This window comes from Eurosta solidaginis, chromosome 4, assembly GCF_040869045.1.
Source record: "Eurosta solidaginis isolate ZX-2024a chromosome 4, ASM4086904v1, whole genome shotgun sequence".
NCBI lineage: Eukaryota > Metazoa > Arthropoda > Insecta > Diptera > Tephritidae > Eurosta > Eurosta solidaginis.
This window is the reverse complement of record NC_090322.1, coordinates 33,507,520-33,526,544: the sequence shown is the minus strand read 5'-3', so window position 1 is coordinate 33,526,544 and position 19,025 is coordinate 33,507,520. Positions and strand designations below refer to the sequence as shown.

At 37.4% G+C, this 19,025-nt stretch overlaps 1 protein-coding gene across 2 annotated transcripts; it reads left to right on the top strand.

The window, feature by feature from the left end:
• Positions 1 to 4,465: 4,465 nt before the first annotated feature.
• On the top strand, positions 4,466 to 15,985 carry LOC137249562 (uncharacterized). Of its 2 annotated transcripts, none has more exons than XM_067781193.1 (2): positions 4,466 to 4,543; positions 10,157 to 15,985. In XM_067781193.1, exon 2 carries the CDS (start codon positions 10,606 to 10,608, stop codon positions 15,685 to 15,687), a length of 5,082 nt encoding a protein of 1,693 aa, XP_067637294.1. In that variant the 5' UTR covers positions 4,466 to 4,543; positions 10,157 to 10,605; the 3' UTR covers positions 15,688 to 15,985. The 2 variants fall into 2 exon arrangements, with proteins under 2 accessions (XP_067637294.1, XP_067637293.1); XM_067781192.1 differs by lacking the exon at positions 4,466 to 4,543 and adding an exon at positions 9,921 to 10,088.
• Positions 15,986 to 19,025: the final 3,040 nt, after the last annotated feature.

The following is a 19,025-nucleotide window of genomic DNA, read 5'->3' as shown; positions in this document are numbered from 1 at the left end:
CAAATCAACCCTTAAATATGTAAATAAGACCAACAATACACAAAAGACATGTGCCTGTTGATCAGATGTTGAGCATTGTATCATTGAATATATATATATGAAAATACAAACCAAAGCAAAAAAGTACAAATGTACATACATTCATATTCAATAATACTCCAAGTAAAGGCAGTCATGTATAAAAACCTTGGCGCCTTGATGCTGTGGCAGTGTCTTAAGATATTAATAAAACAACTTGCCGCTTTACGCGTTATGAAGCGACCAAATCAATTATGTAAATCCGCGTATGCGGCCATATATATGTAATTATCAATGCTCGTAGCAATTAGCCGACGAAATACAATAGGCCGTTTATACCTTTAACAACTCACAGCTAAAAGGGGAATTTATTATAAAACTAAAATAAACGAATTTATTGCTCTTTTGCGAAATAATGTTATATTTCTTCGCAAAATTACTTTAATTCATTTCGCCGCTCCAATATATTAATTTTTATTTATGAAAATAATGTAAAATTCTTACTTTGTACTGACATGTGATAAACAAGTCAGCATATACAGTATGACGTCACAGTGCGAATTTGGGCCAGAAACGGGTAAAACACCACTCTTATGTAGCAACTGCAACACAGTTGATGCAAATTTGGCTGCGCGACTGCGCGAACAATTTTTCGGCAGAATATAATGGGGGGTTTCAAATAGCAAATAAAAATTTTCATAAGCTGTGATAACTCGGCAATTCAGGATATGGGAAAATTATTTGCAATAATTTATATGAACAATGGATGGAAATTTTTAGATTATATTGCTAATATGTTAGTGGACATTTAGTAGGCAATATCTGTCCATGTTTATTTGCATTTTTTACTACCATATTAGTACTTTCATACAGGCTTATAAATAGTTTGGTATTATTTCATAGGAAAAGTGCGGGGTTATGAAAGTAGTTATGCTCGTCATAATGAATACCCCCAATATGCATCGCAGTTGGAATTTATAAAATCGCAAAAATTTGTCTTTTGACGATTTTATCAAATGCCATGTTGCCGAATTGCAAAATTCTATCATCAATTTGGACAACTTAAGAAGAAGCATTTATGAATGAAAAATAAAGAGGAAGCTAGTTTTCAGGATTTTGCGATTTACATACAAAACATGAGCATACATATGTACATATGTATGTGTGCTTGTGCGTATGGTTGGATGGTTGAAGTGAATTTTGTTTTGTTTGTCAACTTGCGAATATAAAAATATTTCTTAGCTTACATATGAACATAGATTTGTACATAGGCTTGTGCCTAAGAATAATTTTTGTTGGAAGTGGTTGATTGAAACAAAGTTTGTCTTTTATTCGAACATGTGAATGTACAAACATTTGTTAGCTTATGCTTAGAGCAAAGGTTAGAGTATTTTGGGTTCAATGAAGTGGGTGAGAAATAGGGCTGTTGTTGACAAACATTTGTATTTTGGTTTAAATGAAGCGGGTGGGCGTGAAAGGGGGGTATTGATTAACCTTTAGTTTAGAAATATTACCATGTTCATAACCAAATAAATAAATACGTATGCACATATTTAGGGCTTTATAATTCCTTTATTCACAAATTTTAAAATTTTGGCTTAAGTGCAGTATACGGACAATTCCAAAATCAAAAATGAAGTATGAGGATTGATAGACATGGTCAAGGTGAGTATAACTACACAATTTTGTTTGTGGGCAAATGACAATAACAGGAGTTATTAAGGGTCAAAGTTCATATGAAGCATTTTTTTAAATCTAAATTTCTCTTTAAGTATCGAACCGATTTTCAAAATTTTCATTATGTAGGTAGTAAAATTACCTTTCATTTGATATGCTGTTTGTATTCCTATCCCGTAAAATACTTAAAAAATTCGATGTTTAAAAGTGCTATATTTACTAAGTAAATTACGCATATTTATTTGTACATATGTATGTATTTGCCATTTTCAAAACATGGTTGTTGTAATTTTATTAGGATGTACCTAAAAACGCGCAAAAGAGTGCGTACCGTGGCATGTTGCCACGGTTCAGGCAACCACCCGGACTTGGCATGGCGTAGCCCAGGGTTATTTAAATATGCGCGGCCGAAGGGCGCCAACTCGGAGAGGTGTTCTGCACATAAAGGAAACAAATACCAGGTGTTCTGTGCAGAATTACTGTTAATTTGCCCAAAATTAAGTTTTGGTATACCAGGAACAGGACAGTTGGTATTGCATTGATGGGACTAAGGATATTATATATAATTTTAAATGAAAGCTTAAATTATTTCCCATCTACCAAACTATATTTTCACATATTTAATACAGCAATTAAATTAAAAAAAAATAAGTTTTTAAAAATTTTGATATGTTTTTTAAAAAATTATATTTCAGGAAATTCTTTGCAGTTATATACTTAAGATATACATCAAATGAAAGGTATTTGAAATACATATCCAACGAAAATTGAATTGAATTGAAAATTGAAAATCGGTTCAATACTTTAGAAGTAATTTAGATTAAAAAAAAGCTTATTATGAACTTTGACCTTTAATAACTTTTGTTGCTGTTTTTTGCCCAACAAAAAAAATATACCGTTAGGTTTCTTTTATTAATACCTATCGATCTCAATTTTTCCTTTTTTATATCAGCATTGTTCGTATACTGCACTTGTTCCAAAATTTTACATAGGATTTTATAATAATAAAATAATAATCAATATTTACATGAAAATTAATACTAACTTAAAATAAAAAAAAAAATACCTGAAATAAAAGAAAAAAATCTGAAAAGAGAAAAAGAAATGTATTATTATTTTTTTTAATAAAGAAAAATACCCGAAATAAAAGAGAAAAAGAAATTAATTATTATTTTGTTTAATTAAGAAAAATATCTGAAATAAAAGAGAAAAATCTGAAAAGAAAAAAGGAAATTGATTATTATTTTGTTTATAATTATGTATAATTTTGATTTCAATATTTACGTCAGAATTACGAAATTGTCTGCACATCTGTAAACATATAGCAAGTTACAATTTCTCTCACAACTTAACCCATTAAGGTTAAATATATGTGTTTCCCCTGTATTATGGAAACATTAATTATCTGAGTTTGGCTTTTGCATATTTATGACACACATAATTACATATGTACATACGTATGCCACATGCCACACACAATGTCTTTGTACAAATTTCACTTCACTTCACACAGTTTTACACACTTTTTAACCACTTCACTGCACTCAACACAATTATTATTAAAATATTAAACATTTTTAACACAATTTAACACTTTATTTTAGAGATTTACACAATATTGCACTTTTTCACTAGGGGGACTCATAAAAGCATATAAACTTATAAGGAGTAAAATTATATCCATTTACACACGCGGTTATATGAACGCACCTAGTAATACTCTTGATAAACTTCATTGTTTATTAGCTGTATTATTGCCAATCAAAATTTTTTTGATTGTTATACAAATTAAAAAATGCCAAGATTAAGTGAAAAATCAAAACTAAAACGCCTTTACTTGCTGATGTTAGAGATTTCTGATGAAAATGCCTGCTGTAATGTCTGCAAGGTTGCATTCCTTTGAGTTTACCGCGTTTACACAATAGGGGGACTCATGTAACCGTATAAATGCCTTATAAAGTGTGTAAACGTATAAATTTATCTAGTGCGTAAACGAGCTGTCAAATTTTGTATGAAAAATCATTTACACAATTTGTATAAATTTACGCGCACATTTCATTGTGTAAACGCGGTAAACTCAAAGGAAAGCAACCTTGCAGACATTACAGCAGGCATTTTCATCAGAAATCTCCAATATCAGCAAGTAAATGCGTTTTAGTTTTGATTTTTCACTTAATCTTGGCATTTTTTAATTTGTATAAGAATTTGTTCGGCAGTAATACAGCTGATAAACAATCAAGTTTATCAAGAGTATTACTAGGTGCGTTCATATAACAGCGTGTGTATATGGATATAATTTTACACCTTATAAGTTTATATGCTTTCATGAGTCCCCCTAATGAAATATGCGCGTAAATTTATACAAATTGTGTAAATGATTTTTCATACAAAATTTGACAGCTCGTATACGCACTAGATAAATTTATACGTTTACACACTTTATAAGGCATTTATACGGGTACATGAATCCCCCACTGTATTATTATTTTCATTTTTACTTTGCTGAAGTTGCAGCCACTCTCAACTTTAACTCAACTTCCACTCAGTCAATTTTTATTTCCCCAAACCTGGGCTCAAATTACATATTCCGTGATCGAAACGGCAATCGTACGAATAAAGATTACGTGACTGATCGTACGAATGGCAATATTGGTATTATGAGGTACGTTCAGTAACGTATCGTAATTTATGACAGGCAGTAATAGATTGAATGGTGATTTGTAATAGATACTTTGACAGTTAAATGTCATATTCTGATTGTAAATAAGAAAAATTATTTATTTCCATTGTGGAATAAATTCCTAAGGAAAAAAGAGGAAAAGAATTGCTTACAAAGAAATTAACACAGGTAATTCTAGTGATGAGTGCACAATTAATAATAAATATAAAAAAGAGGTGGAAGAGAGTTCCTCCTCTTGCTTCAATGATATTTTCCTCCGCTGATGTTATCAATTTCTCCTCGTATAGTCCACCACCAGTCCGAGACTTTGAGCTCCGGTTAAAAGTTAGTTTTCGCTTCGCTTGGTATTTTTGGTCAGCATATACCTACAAATTATAAATATCACAGAATTACAAATTATCATACCAAGAGATGAGTGTTCCGATCGGTTCTTTGATTTACCTTTCTCCACATTTTTGCATCTTTCATAGGTGGGCCTACAGCGTTAAGTTTTTTAGATAGATCCTCCCACAATCGTTGAGATGTCGCCTTTCCTTGGGCACAATTTGGTATGATGTTTTTGGCCAGGTTGGGGTGCTGCTGCATAAATTCTCCCATCATCTCCTTTTGCTTATAATTAAGCTTATTTAGATGCGTCCTTTGGGGAAACAAACATTTTATATTAGGGGGACTCATGAAAGCATATAAACTTATAAGGTGTAAAATTATATCCATTTACACACGCTGTTATATGAACGCACCTAGTAATACTCTTGATAAACTTGATTGTTTATCAGCTGTATTATTGCCAAACAAAATTTTTTTGATTGTTGTGCAGATTAAAAAATGCTAAGATTAAGTGAAAAATCAAAACTAAAACGCCTTTCCTTGCTGATGTTGGAGATTTCTGATGAAAATGCCTGCTGTAATGTCTGCAAGGTTGCATTCCTTTGAGTTTACCGCGTTTACACAATGAAATGTGTGATTAAATTTATACAAATTGTGTAAATGATTTTTCATACAAAATTTGACAGCTCGTTTACGCACTAGATAAATTTATACGTTTACACACTTTATAAGGCATTTATACGGTTACATGAGTCCCCCTATTATAAATACTTTTAACTAATTTTATATTTATTTACTTACATTATTAAACTCGAAATTTTCCTTTTTAGTTGTGCTAAGATCACTTTACTTTTTTAAGAACAAATTTAAAACGTAAGAACTATAAATTAATTCGTTTAATTTTCAAACTACAACCAATTTTTAATGCACTCGAACGTCTTTTTGCTATCGTATGAAATTTTTTGACGTTTACGATTTGTTGTGTACGTTCACTGAACACATAATACCGAATTTCGATAGCGGCTATTCGTTCACGTATCACGTAATACGAAATAAGTACTTTTAAGAGACGAGTGTTCAGTTCACGGAATACGTAATTCGGGCCCTGGCTGTCAAATTGAGGACAAGGTGTGAAGACGACTGGCCGACTATGTTTCGCAATACATCGAGTAAAATTTCTTTCAGCGATCAAAAATTTCTGAAAAGAAACGAATAGCCGATTGACGTCTCTTATTTGCCGTCTTTCAGTGAGTTTTACAGCTCCGGCTCAAGTGGCAGTTACCCACGAACGTACGTAGAAAAAACGTGCCAGCTGACACGACCTAACTTATGAGTGTGCAATGTAAACGAAAACTCACCGACGTGCAACGCCCGTACGTACGTAGCCCGGAACGTAGAAATCAAAACAATTTTGATTTTTTCCGTAGGAACGTGATCTCTCTCTCACTAGACAGAGTTGCCTAGTAAACTTTTGTGCACTAATTTTTGACAGTTTGCAGTTTTATGCAAAAACACCAAATTAAATTTTGAAAAATTGTGAAAATAATTCGAAATAATTATGTAAAAGTGCAGATTATAAATATGTAATCTATTTATATTTATTTAATATAAATTCCAGCCTTTTACAACATCAAAAATTAAATTGGAAAAAGTTGATGTTTCTATAAGCATGCATGCAAAATGGTCAATGGCAACAGTGCTTATCTGTAAACAATACACACACAAATATGTTATTTACATGTACACAGACGCACACATTGATTCCTACGGGCTTGAGGGTTCGGTCAAACGTGTTTCGTACGACAAACGTCCGTACGTACGGCACACGTCGGTGGGTAAGTGCCGCTTAAACCAAAACCCAATTGGTTGGCTACGACACGGTTACGACCTTAGCGGCACCAATAACCGATTGCATTGATTCTCATAAGGTTGGTCGAATCAGCTGTTATAAGGTTACCGATACGGTTACCGATAAAGCACCAATGTCTGCAGCTTTATGTCTACACATATGTACGTACACGCAGCGGAGATGAGATGCCCAAACACATGCAAACATCTTCAGCCCAATTCTAAACCAAAATTCCGTGCGAGTTTTTTCCCTTCTCCCATTCCTCGTATTCTAAATAAAAATTCCTTGTGAGTTTTTTCACTTCTCCCTTTCCTCCTATTCTGAACAATGTTCGAAAAAGCAGAAACCGGTTATGGGAGAAAAGTAGGTATTATGAATGTGAGGGAGAGGGAGATTTCTCTGCCATTTCATAGGAGTTTTTTCACTTGGTTAAATTAAAGGGAATGCATCAAAATAGTTAAAGGAAATTGGTTCTTTTAAGAAAGAACACTTATTTGTATAAATTTGTGCTAAAATATGTATTTACATTCTACCACAATATTCTCACTGTTAATACAACAACAACTACAACCACAATATTCTTTATTTTAAGTCGAAAAGTATATCATAAGCAACGGTATACATATTTGATGGAGCCATCCAGAAATTGCGCAAGGATTTTTTAATAAGGCTTAAATAGTTTTTGGCATGTGACGAAGGACGAATTCAACTCAACTTGGCCGCCAGAAAATTGCTTTGCTGAATGAAAGCAGGCAACTCCGGCAGATTTGTGTTATGCGACCGTCTTCTTCTTATGTTCCGCTGTTGATGTTGCTGTGGCACCAATTCATTACTCATTTCAGTGAATACCACATGAAATGCAATAAATACTGTGCATTGTTTATATTTTATTTCTTAATTTCCAACAAATTTTCAACAATAATTAAACTTTTCAATATTTTAAACAAAATAAGAAATGTGCAACGAAATTTCAATTGACAAAACAGCTGACTTCGAAAATTTGAAATTCCAATTCCCCAATTATTGTTCTCCCTAGGAGAACAGAATTGGAGGAATTTTTCCGCGGGAATAAAAAAATCCGCGAGAACAAAATTCCGCGAGAATATTTAGAATTTGTCTGCTTATTGAGATGCTCCTAAATGTAGGCAATTATAATTGTGGAAGTGTCGCTCACACATACAAGCGCATGGGGTGTGAGAGAAGCTATACAAATTATACATCTGTAGTCATAGCTAAGAAACCAACTAGTAAGTTCTGGAATGGAAAAGCCTAGAAGTATGCAACTAGGAAATCAAAGAGTATAAAAATGCGAGAACAGTAGAGGCGTGAATTCAGTTTCATTTGAGCTATCAATCAGTTTGGTTATTAAGCCAGCAAAGTATAAGTGTTATTGTGAAGTACTTTAATAAAGGCCATTTTTCCATTATTCAATATTGGAGTTATTTATTCAACAGTTTAGCGATTCAAACTTAGCAGAAGGGCAAATAAGAGGATTTGCAGTAAAATCGTTACAATATTTTTCCTCAACAGTGCCAACTGAATATTTCCAACATTTGGGCCACACCGGACAGCGTGTCGATAAATATGAACGTCCTGAACTTGTATTGGGTACATGAGTTTTTGTGTAAAAAATATTTGGGTACCGATAGCTCTCAAGGCAGAACCTCAACCAAAGAGGAAGAATACAATAAGAGCCGTCACTCGTTATTTTGTGGCGAGTATCTCGCTGGAAATTGAAAAAATTGATGCCGAATGTTTTCTGAGAGGGACATTTTTAATTGTGCAACTGTGATTTTTGGAAAGAGAATTAAATAAATTAATTAAATACAGTTGAAAAATAAACACAAATACCCCACGAAAATGTATAGAAGACATTTATAAACATCTCGCCTAAAAAAAAAGTAGCGACTACCTCTCAGTATACATCGAGTAAATGCCAAAAAAATAACGAGTGACGCCTCTTATTGTATTTATCCTCTTTGCCTCAACTCATATCCAACATCAATGCTTCGCATCAATTGTGGACGCTGTACCTGATTGATGACTTTTTATTTGATAGTCGCACACATACAAAAATTCAGTCAATCTGGTTGTAAATCGCGGAAGGCTTTAAGGAGAGTCTCTAGTTCAAAATTAGTGTATTTCTACTTTATTCTGAACCACTGATAGTTCGCCGTCTATCTCTTTTACATGTTTTCAACTGGCGAATTTAACATGGCGCGGTCCTAGGCGGTGGAAATTGTCCCCGCTGCTTTAACTTTTCACTAGTTCCTAACTATATACAATATACAACATAGTTGTCAAATTATTAGTGTAATTTTTTTATCATACACAAGTGCCTGAGCTTCATACGGGAGTGCTTTTTCTTGGCACTTTCATAAGAAATTCAAGCATTTTCACGATTCGAAATTATATGTGAGGGCATATGGGAGTGCTAACATTTTTATAACTTTCATGAAAAGGAAATGGTATATTAATTTCGTCACGAAACCCAAAATTGTAAGTCCTCAAAGGAAAATAGATAGACCCACCATTAAGTATACCGAAATAATCAGGATGAAGAGCTGAGTTGATTTAGCCATGCCCGTCTGTCCGTCTGTCTGTTTGTATGCAAAATAGTCCCTCAATTTTTGAGATATCTTGATAAAATTTGGTGAGCGGGTGAATTTGGGTGTCCGATTAGACATTTGTCGGAACCGGCCGGATCGGATCACTATAGCATATATCCTCCATACAACCGATTTTTCAGAAAAAGAGGATTTTTGTCATATCTTCCTCAATTTAACAGATTGAAGTTTCAAACTTCACCATACACCGTATATTGCACATATTGTTGTCTGAAAAAATTTATGAGATCGGTCGTATATATAGTATATATCCCCCACAACCGATTGTTCAGATAAGAAACTTTTCGTAATTACAAAGTACCTACCTATTTTTATACTCAGTTGAGCAGAGCTCACAGAATATAATAACTTTGATTGAATAACGGTTGGTTGTACAGGTATAAAGGAATGGAGATAGATATAGACTTCCATATATCAAAATCACCAGGATCGAAAAAAATTTTATTGAGCCATGTCCGTCCGTCCGTCCGTTAACACGAAAACTTGAGTAAATTTTGAGGTATCTTGATGAAATTTGGTATGTTGGTTCCTGATATCTCGAAAAGGCGTCCACCTACAGAACTAAGGCCCACTCCCTTTTAAAATACCCATTAACCCCTTTCATGTGATACCCATATTGTAAAAACAAATTCTAGGGACACCCCTGGCCCACCTTTATGGCGATATCTCGAAACGGCGACCACCTATGGAACTAAAGATCACTCCCTTTTAAAATACTCATTGTTGTGGAGAATTTATATTGGCAACGCACTGTGAATGCGCCCTCCTGCTTCTGAATTGCGACCGTGCGTAGTTGAGTTACATTGCCCGTATTTAGCAACCCTGGCGAAACGGCACCGTTTTCCATTTTATTTCCTTAAAATAAATTATAGTTCTCGGTCGTATCAGCAGCAGGAGCACGCACAAAAGCGTAAGATTAAATTTTAATGTTTATGTGATTTGTATTTAACATTTATGTACGTCATATTGTTCCCATAGGAAATAAAACAACATTGCATCGTACGTGTAAGTGTTTTTCATTGTTCTTATTTGGAACTCCTGCAAGATCGGGAACAAACTTTTATTTCGCTTTTATTGGCCTCATCGTACGTGAACCTTACTACTGTAACCACCAGCTAATGCAGCCAATCCACTGTGAGATCGGTTCATCCAAGAAGATATAAGCATAATACATAAAACAGCTCATCCAGCTATACAGCAGCAACAACGTAAAGGGGCATTCGAAGAAAACAGTACACTGTGGGCAAGCATAATAGTGGTCAGGTAAGAGTGCATAAAAGGTGGTTGGGAGATTTTGGTGGTCAGGTAGTGTCCTAAAGGTTAGTGATTAGGCCAATAGAAGGGTGTACGGTATAATTTGCCGCTATAGCGTCTTAGCAAAATTCCGTTATCCGTTGTTTCGCAAGTTCCAATCGTTCATATTTGTAATGCCACTAACTCGCTCTGCGTCTGCCAATGAGGCAGAAAGAGACGACTTAAATTCCACGATAGTCGAAAATACAGCGAGTGCAAGCAATTCTATTGAACAACGTCTTAACCAAATGGCGCAAAAGATAAATGCGCTACAGGTCGAACTGGATAACAGCAACCGTCAATTACGAGAAACTCAATTGCAACGAGCTGAGACCCCGGAACAAGTAGGTAACGCGAGTGTATCCTCATTGTCATCGGTATTGACGGAATTAAATCGTACGCTTTCATCCAGTAGAAGAGAACAACATCGCAAGCTCTATGACCTTCCTGAATTTGAAGGCCGGCCCGAAGACTGGCCAATGTTCAAGGAGGCATTCCACATGACAACGGAGGAGTACGGGTACAACGATAGGCAAAACATTATGCGTCTGCAGAAAGCTATAAAGGGCAAGGCAAAGGATACTGTTGAGTGTCTCTTGATTCACAGCAGTAATGCGTCGCAAGTTATGAAGACTTTGGAAGATCGATTCGGCAGTCCAGACCTACTGGTGAAAAGCCAGATTAGTAAAATACGCGACGTACCTAGTATCGCGGACAATCGTATCGATTTACTTATACCATTTGCGACTAAAGTGCAGAATTTGGCGTCATTCTTAAAAGCCGCAAACTGCGACCACCATTTATGTAATCCAACGCTCATGGACGAATTATTGGCGAAGTTGCCAGTACAACGGAGGCTGGAGTGGGCTAGACACGCCATATCAATTACACCAAGAGCATCTATAGTCGATTTAAGCAAGTGGCTGCAAGAGTTGGCACGCATAGTTAGTTTAGCATGCGCAAACACAAACGAAAATCCGAGGTCGTCGGCGGTACGTGGTGAACAACGCCAGAGATTTCTTCATACCAACAAAGTATCAACTAAAAAACGGTGCAAAATTTGCTCCGACGATCACGAGGTCGAAAAATGTAAACAATTTTTAGATTTGCCCTGTAATCAGAGGTGGCATGTTGCACGTTTGAACAAACTTTGTTTTTCGTGTCTGAAATCAGGTCATGTAGGTAGTAGCTGTGCGAAGCGTCGTAATAATAGTGGTCCCAATGCAACTAGATATACGCATAGGCTTCTAAACGAAGCAATAACTAGTGAAAATAAACAACCAGAGGTACGTCCCATGCTTACTAGCTCTGTTGTAGGTTCCACTAACTCTAAGGTTTTGTTTAAAATTCTACCCGTACGGTTGTATGCAGGAAACAAGCAAATTGATAGTTATGCATTTTTTGATGAAGGTTCGGCCATTACTCTAATGAACGAAAACCTTGCAAACAGACTTGGCCTCGAAGGGAAAACAGAAAAGTTAACTCTCCAATGGTTCGGAAGTAATACAGCGACAGAGACGTCTAAACGAGTTGACGTCAGAATATCCGGAGTAAGAAATAACGATAGAATTTTTAATTTAAAAAATGTTAGTACGGTACCGAATCTCCAATTGCCAATGCAGACACTTAACATTGAAAAGCTCTGGTCCAAGTATCGCCACATGAAGAAGTTGCCCATTTGTGGCTATGAGGACGTCGTTCCTGAACTGCTTATTGGAATCGATAACGTTCACCTAGGAGTTGCGCGTAGTGTCGTCAGGGACGGATGGAAGGGGCCAGCCGTAGTCAGGACCAAGTTGGGTTGGGTCGTGTATGGTTCGGCGGCAGGTAATCCGACTGCTAATGGAAGTCGTCTATTTCTTACGCAAGTCGAAAACAATGAATGTAACGAATTGAATCAAATGGTGAAAGAATTCATAGCAAGCGACCAGTTAGGCGTGCGTTGCGCCGAGCATGTGGAGAGCGATGAAGTTAAGAGGGCCAAATACCTGTTGGAGACTACGACTGTTCGGAAGGGAGATCGCTTTGAAACCGGCCTCTTATGGAAGAGCGAGGACTCAAAGCTCCCGAGTAATCGAATGATGGCTGAAAAACGATTTCTTCTCCTGGAAAAGAAGTTCGAACGCGATGAGCATCTCAAGGAAGAATACGCGCGTGTTATGACCGAATATATGGAAAAAGGGTACTCGAGAAAACTGCGGAAGGAAGAATCGGAAGTATACAACAGTCGTACGTGGTACATACCTCATTTTGCAGTCTACAATCCAAACAAACCGGGTAAGTTGAGGTTAGTCTTCGATGCTGCCGCAAAGATTGATGGTCAGTCCCTGAATTCCGCGCTGCTTAGTGGTCCGGACCAGTGTCAACCCTTAGCAGTGGTTCTAATGAAGTTTAGGCAGCGAAAGATTGGAGTCTGTGCGGACATTGTCGAGATGTTTCACCAAGTAAAAATCAGGGAGGAGGATCAGTCAGCGCAGAGGTTCCTGTGGAGGACTGACACCAACGGACCTATCGAAGAGTATACGATGACAGTGATGACATTCGGAGCAACTTGTTCCCCTTGTTCGGCTCAGTTCGTAAAAAATAAAAATGCACGTGATTTTCAAGATCAGTTTCCAGAGGCGGTTAACATTATAATTAACAACCACTATGTTGACGATTTGGTTCACTGTTTTTCTAGCGAAAGCGAGGCACTGAAAATTATACCGGAAGTTGTGTGGGTACATAAGGAAGGCGGTTTCGATCTTAAGCGTATGGTCTCGAACTCCCTACTGGTTAACAAGATGTTCAACGATAACCACGAAAGTCAACAAGTTTTGAGTCTCGATAAAGAAACGTCGCAGGTTCAGAAGGTGCTAGGTATGTGCTGGGACACTAGGCAGGACACCCTTCGCTTCGCTACGTCATTCGCGAGGGTCGATAAAAGACTACTGGAAGGAGCAAGAGCGCCTACAAAACGAGAAGTGCTAAGTATCACCATGTCCTTGTTCGATCCGTTCGGTATGGCAGCTGAGTACTCCTTGGTGGCAAAACTGATACTACAATTGACCTGGAGGAAAAACGTGGATTGGGATGAAGAGATTCCAACGGACGCACGAGGACTCTGGAGTAAATGGTTAGCTATGCTTGACGATTTAGGAAACCTCAGCATACCACGATGTTATAGTGAATTCTTCATCAGCACACCAGTCGAGTTGCACGTTTTCGCGGACGCCAGCGAGGTGGCCTTTGCTGCGGTGGCATATTGGCGTGTGATGGAGACGTCAGGAACAGTGAAGTTAGCATTCATAACTGGAAAGACGAAATGTGCGCCATTAAAGCTGACTTCGATCCCTCGTTTGGAGCTACAGTCAGCGGTGTTAGCTACTCGTCTACGTAAGTTCATCGAGCAAAGTCACGAGATAGAGCCCTCCAGGGTGGTGATGTGGAGCGATTCCAAGACGACAATATCGTGGATTAAGTCAGATCATCGACGCTACAAACCGTACGTAGCTCACAGAGTTAACGAGATCTTGGATGGTTGTGAACCAGCTGAATGGCGGTGGCTCCCAAGTGGATTGAATCCAGCAGACTTCGGAACGCGAATCAGAAGCACTCGTAGGGAATCTCTGTGGACGACTGGCCCAGAATTTTTGTTCGGAGATGAGACGGAGTGGCCGAATTATGTAGAACCGGATGAGACGAAGGAAGAGCTACGAACAAAACCCGCCTTTTTACTAACCATGAACCAATTAACGTTGTTTGAAAGATATTCGTCGTTTCAGCACATGCAGAGAATTGTAGCGTGGATCTTACGCTTCCGTGATAATTGTACTAAAGTCCCAGAAGAGAGGAAACTATCCTATTTGGACCCGTCAGATTTGAAGAAAGCTAACTCGGTGATTTGTCGCACCGTTCAAAAGGAGTCTTATGGCAAGGACTACATGTCACTGGAATTGACCTGGAAAGTAGGACGGGATAGCTCACTGTGGAGATTGACGCCGTATCTGGACGACGTTGGAGTTGTGCGCGTGAATGGTAGATTGAATAATGCCGCGGCCCTTTCAACAGACGCTCGTAGGCCGATCATACTTCCGAAGGTTCATCGAGTAACCAACTTGATAGTCGATCATTACCATAGTTCCTGGCGCCATCAAAACGATGAGACGATAATAGCGGAGCTTAGGAGGCGGTATTGGATCCCCAACGTACGGGTGGCAGTGAAGCAAGCTTCCAGAAGGTGCCTTAAATGTAAGAAGGATCGTGGCCAACCAGCGGTACCAATGATGGGACAGTTGCCTGAAGATAGAGTAACGCCGTTCGTGAAACCATTCACTTACGTAGGGTTGGACTATATGGGTCCCTTTACCGTAGTCTCAGGTCGTCGTAGTGAAAAGCGTTGGATAGCGTTGTTCACCTGTCTTACTACACGGGCCGTTCATCTTGAGATAGCCAGGGACTTATCCACCGATACCTGCTTGATGTGTATTAGAAATTTTATGAATAGGCGTGGCACTCCGGTGCGTATACGTTCTGATAACGGCACGAATTTCATTGGAGCCGACAGGGAACTGAAGCGACAACTATCAGAACTCGAAAATGGTAAGATAGCAGATGCCTTGTCGAAGAAGAGGGTTGAATGGGTATTCAACTGTCCCCTTAACCCCCACGAGGGAGGCTGCTGGGAGCGGCTGGTCCGCAGCGTAAAACGAGGCATGGGGGATACATTGCACAGCGAAAGTTTACAGGAACACGGTTTGTACAGTTTAATGGTTGAGGCCGAGAATATTCTCAATTCGCGGCCGCTGACTCACATACCTTTAGATGCACCTACCGAAGAACCCCTCACTCCTAACCATTTCCTTTTAGGTACAGCAAACTCTGATCAGACTCCTAATCCTCTGGAGGAGAAGCTGCGCGCCACAAGAAAACAATGGCGAAAAGTTCAACAGCTGCAGCATAAGTTCTGGAAGAAGTGGCTCGCGGAATACCTTCCGGACCTGTGCCGTCGAACGAAGTGGTATCAACCGGTGAAAGCGTTGGAAGTTGATGATGTCGTTATGGTTTGCGACGCTGGGGTGCACCGCTCCAAGTGGCTTATGGGAAGGGTGACACGAGTGTATCCAGGCAAGGATTCGCAAGTCAGAGCAGCGGACGTGAAGACGAAGTTTGGCACGTACAAAAGACCGGCTCGTATGCTTGCTAAGCTAGATGTTGGTGAATCTGAGTCGAGCTAGATTCACGGAGGCTGGGATGTTGTGGAGAATTTATATTGGCAACGCACTGTGAATGCGCCCTCCTGCTTCTGAATTGCGACCGTGCGTAGTTGAGTTACATTGCCCGTATTTAGCAACCCTGGCGAAACGGCACCGTTTTCCATTTTATTTCCTTAAAATAAATTATAGTTCTCGGTCGTATCAGCAGCAGGAGCACGCACAAAAGCGTAAGATTAAATTTTAATGTTTATGTGATTTGTATTTAACATTTATGTACGTCATATTGTTCCCATAGGAAATAAAACAACATTGCATCGTACGTGTAAGTGTTTTTCATTGTTCTTATTTGGAACTCCTGCAAGATCGGGAACACTCATTAACACCTTTCATTTGATACCCATATCGTACAAACAAATTCTAGAGTCAACCCTGATCGACCTTTATGGCGATATCTCGAAAAGGCGTCCACCTATAGAACTAAGCCCACGCCTTTTATAATTCACATTAACATCTTTCATTTGATACCCATATCGTACAAACACATTCTAGAGTCACCCCTGGTCCACCTTTAGAACTATGGCCGACTCCCTTTTAAAATACTCTTTAATACCTTCCATTTGATACACATGTCATACAAACACATTCCAGGGTTACCCTCGGTTAATTTTCCTACATGATTATTTTCCGTTATGTTGTCACCATAGCTCTCAACTGAGTATGTAATGTTCGGTTACACCCGAACTTAACCTTCCTTACTTGTTTATTTTATATTTATCTTTAAAAAATTTTTATTTAATTTTTTAAAAATCGTTTAGGTATGTACATCTGTTCACTATATATTTCTTATCTTATAAATCCGATTATTTGCAGATTACGAACGGGATAATATTATTGTTCAGCCCCATTCATGAAAGGTATGAAGTCTTCGGCACAGCCGAAGACAGTCCTGTCCTTACTTGTTTTTTTTTTTTTATATTCAAAGTGTGAATTTGAATCTGTGCCTATGATTCAGGGCAAAACAAAAACAAAAGTGCTACAAGTGTATAGGGGTTGAGCAGCTCCGATGTAAAGAAATATTTTCACAAGTATAAAATACATTATTCAGTGAACAAATATAGCAAAAAAGATTCAGAAAGCTGAATTAAAAATTGTATAAATTTTTGATCTCCTAAAGTAAACACATTTGATTTGAGTAATGCTTGCCCAAAAACCCTCCCACCCATAGTCCAGATAAAAACCCAATAAATCTTTAATTTCTTTGAGAATTGGGCATATGCGTTTTCCGTCGGCAAAACGTTGTTAATATAAATAAGTGATGGACGATATGGCTATTTTGAGCTATCAGTGAAAATAGATATGGCTATTTTTGAATCACGGCTATTTTTTATAGCTATAGCGATCGCTTTATTTTAACAAGCGATTCTATACAGAAGATATGATGGGCGATACAGCGATTTTGAGCTATCAGTGAATATAGATATGGCTATTTTTTACAGCTATGGCGATCGCTTTCATTTATCTTTGATAAGCGAATCTGCAATTATTTGTATACTTGGATATAAAAATTGAATGTTTAAGTTTGTTTACCGGAGTAGATTGAATGTTATACATTAATTTAATTTAGTATACAGAATATATGAACCAAAATTGGAATAAAAAGACGAAAATATGTACCTTTTATAGTAAACTGATGTAATGTGAAATTCTAATATGTTCAGTCTCGTATTACACTCAATGAGATGAAACTAGCTGAAATAGATGTCTATGCATCTTTGTTTTATAAATTTTGCTAATTGAAAATGCTTTGATTTTTAAATGTAAGATGAATCAACCCGAAATAAATCTGTATATATAACACCATAAGAACATGATTTATTTACTATATTATAGTCACCCATGTATTCAGAAATACTCCGTATGAATTTATTCTGAAAGTTGTATTTGGCTGCATAATATTTGTATAGTAAAGTGAATCAATTTTTAATGAAAAATACAGAGGAAAAATATATCAAATTCTTCAAACTATTATAAAAATATTCTTTAGCAGAAAATAAGCCACCCACTTCAGTGTCCTAGAAATTAGCCGGAGAATTCAACCATATACAAACCATATGACAAAGCTTGAATTGCATTCTCCCAAAAAACTTAAATTTTGAGTTAATCTGTTTACAATAAGACAAGTGATATATGTTTCTATAATTCTTTTATTTTTCCATCAAAAACACAAATTTTATAAAACTGCTAACGGCTACAGCCTAGAAGTATTAACTTATGAATAACACATGCATTAGTTTCATGTCCGAATCAGTTTTAGCAAGCGAAAAAATGCTATTGTTTCTTTGTTTAGGCCAACGTCCCATCTTATTTCTATATCCTCCTGTGTTTGCGATCCTTTTAAATTTTTATCGTATTCTGTTTCTAGGCGCACAAGTGGACCAAAAACTATCTCGTATTGATAACCATCTCCATAACGCAATAGCACTTGTGATGGTTCAGTGTCTATACCTGGCTTCTCTAAATCCTGAAATGTTGCATCGATATTTTCCTTCCATAATTCCTCTAATTTGTTTATTTGTGCTGCTGATATTTGTCGTGCACGCCACTGCTCTTGCTCGGTAGGCATCTTAACCAACCACGACAAAAACGAACGATCAGTTATAAGTGGCTTCCATTGTTCTTGATCCCAATTCATATACATTACGTACGCCACACGAGTAAAATTTTAGTACTGTTTCTCGAAGTGGACCTTCAGAATGTAGGGTGACTTCCCTATGTTTAGCCCTCACCGAAAGTTTTACAATTTGGGATCCAGATGTGCTTCCACGCCCATTGCAAAACCATTTTTTGCAATTATTGCACATCACTTCGTCGTCGAAATTGTTGTTGCACAAGTTTGCTTTGTTCCGTTCGCCGTTTCCACAATTTCTCTGCACAAAAAGCATACTTTTTTCACCCTTATTTACCACTATCTGTTGACGAGAAATTTTTTTCGTTGTGCAGTTCTTAAGACAACTATCCCCATTTTTCGATAATAGCTGGCAAACTTTTGTAAAAGTATATTTTTTCCAATTTCCGTAAAATTATTCCTTTTTGCCGCCAATAAACTTTTTTACTCAGTCGGAAAGCAAAGCACATAGATGAGTAGTGATAAACGATCGATGATTGCATCCCCGCTATCAATATTAGTATTATAATTTCATGCTAAAGGAAAATCGCCAATCGCTATAATCGCTATTGGCGATATTCTGCCAGAGGTGATTGCCATTCAAAAGAATCGAATGAAGGAAAATCGTCAATCACTGATATTTTTGGATTGCAATAGCTATAGCTATTACCGATTTGTCAATAGCGGCGATGCA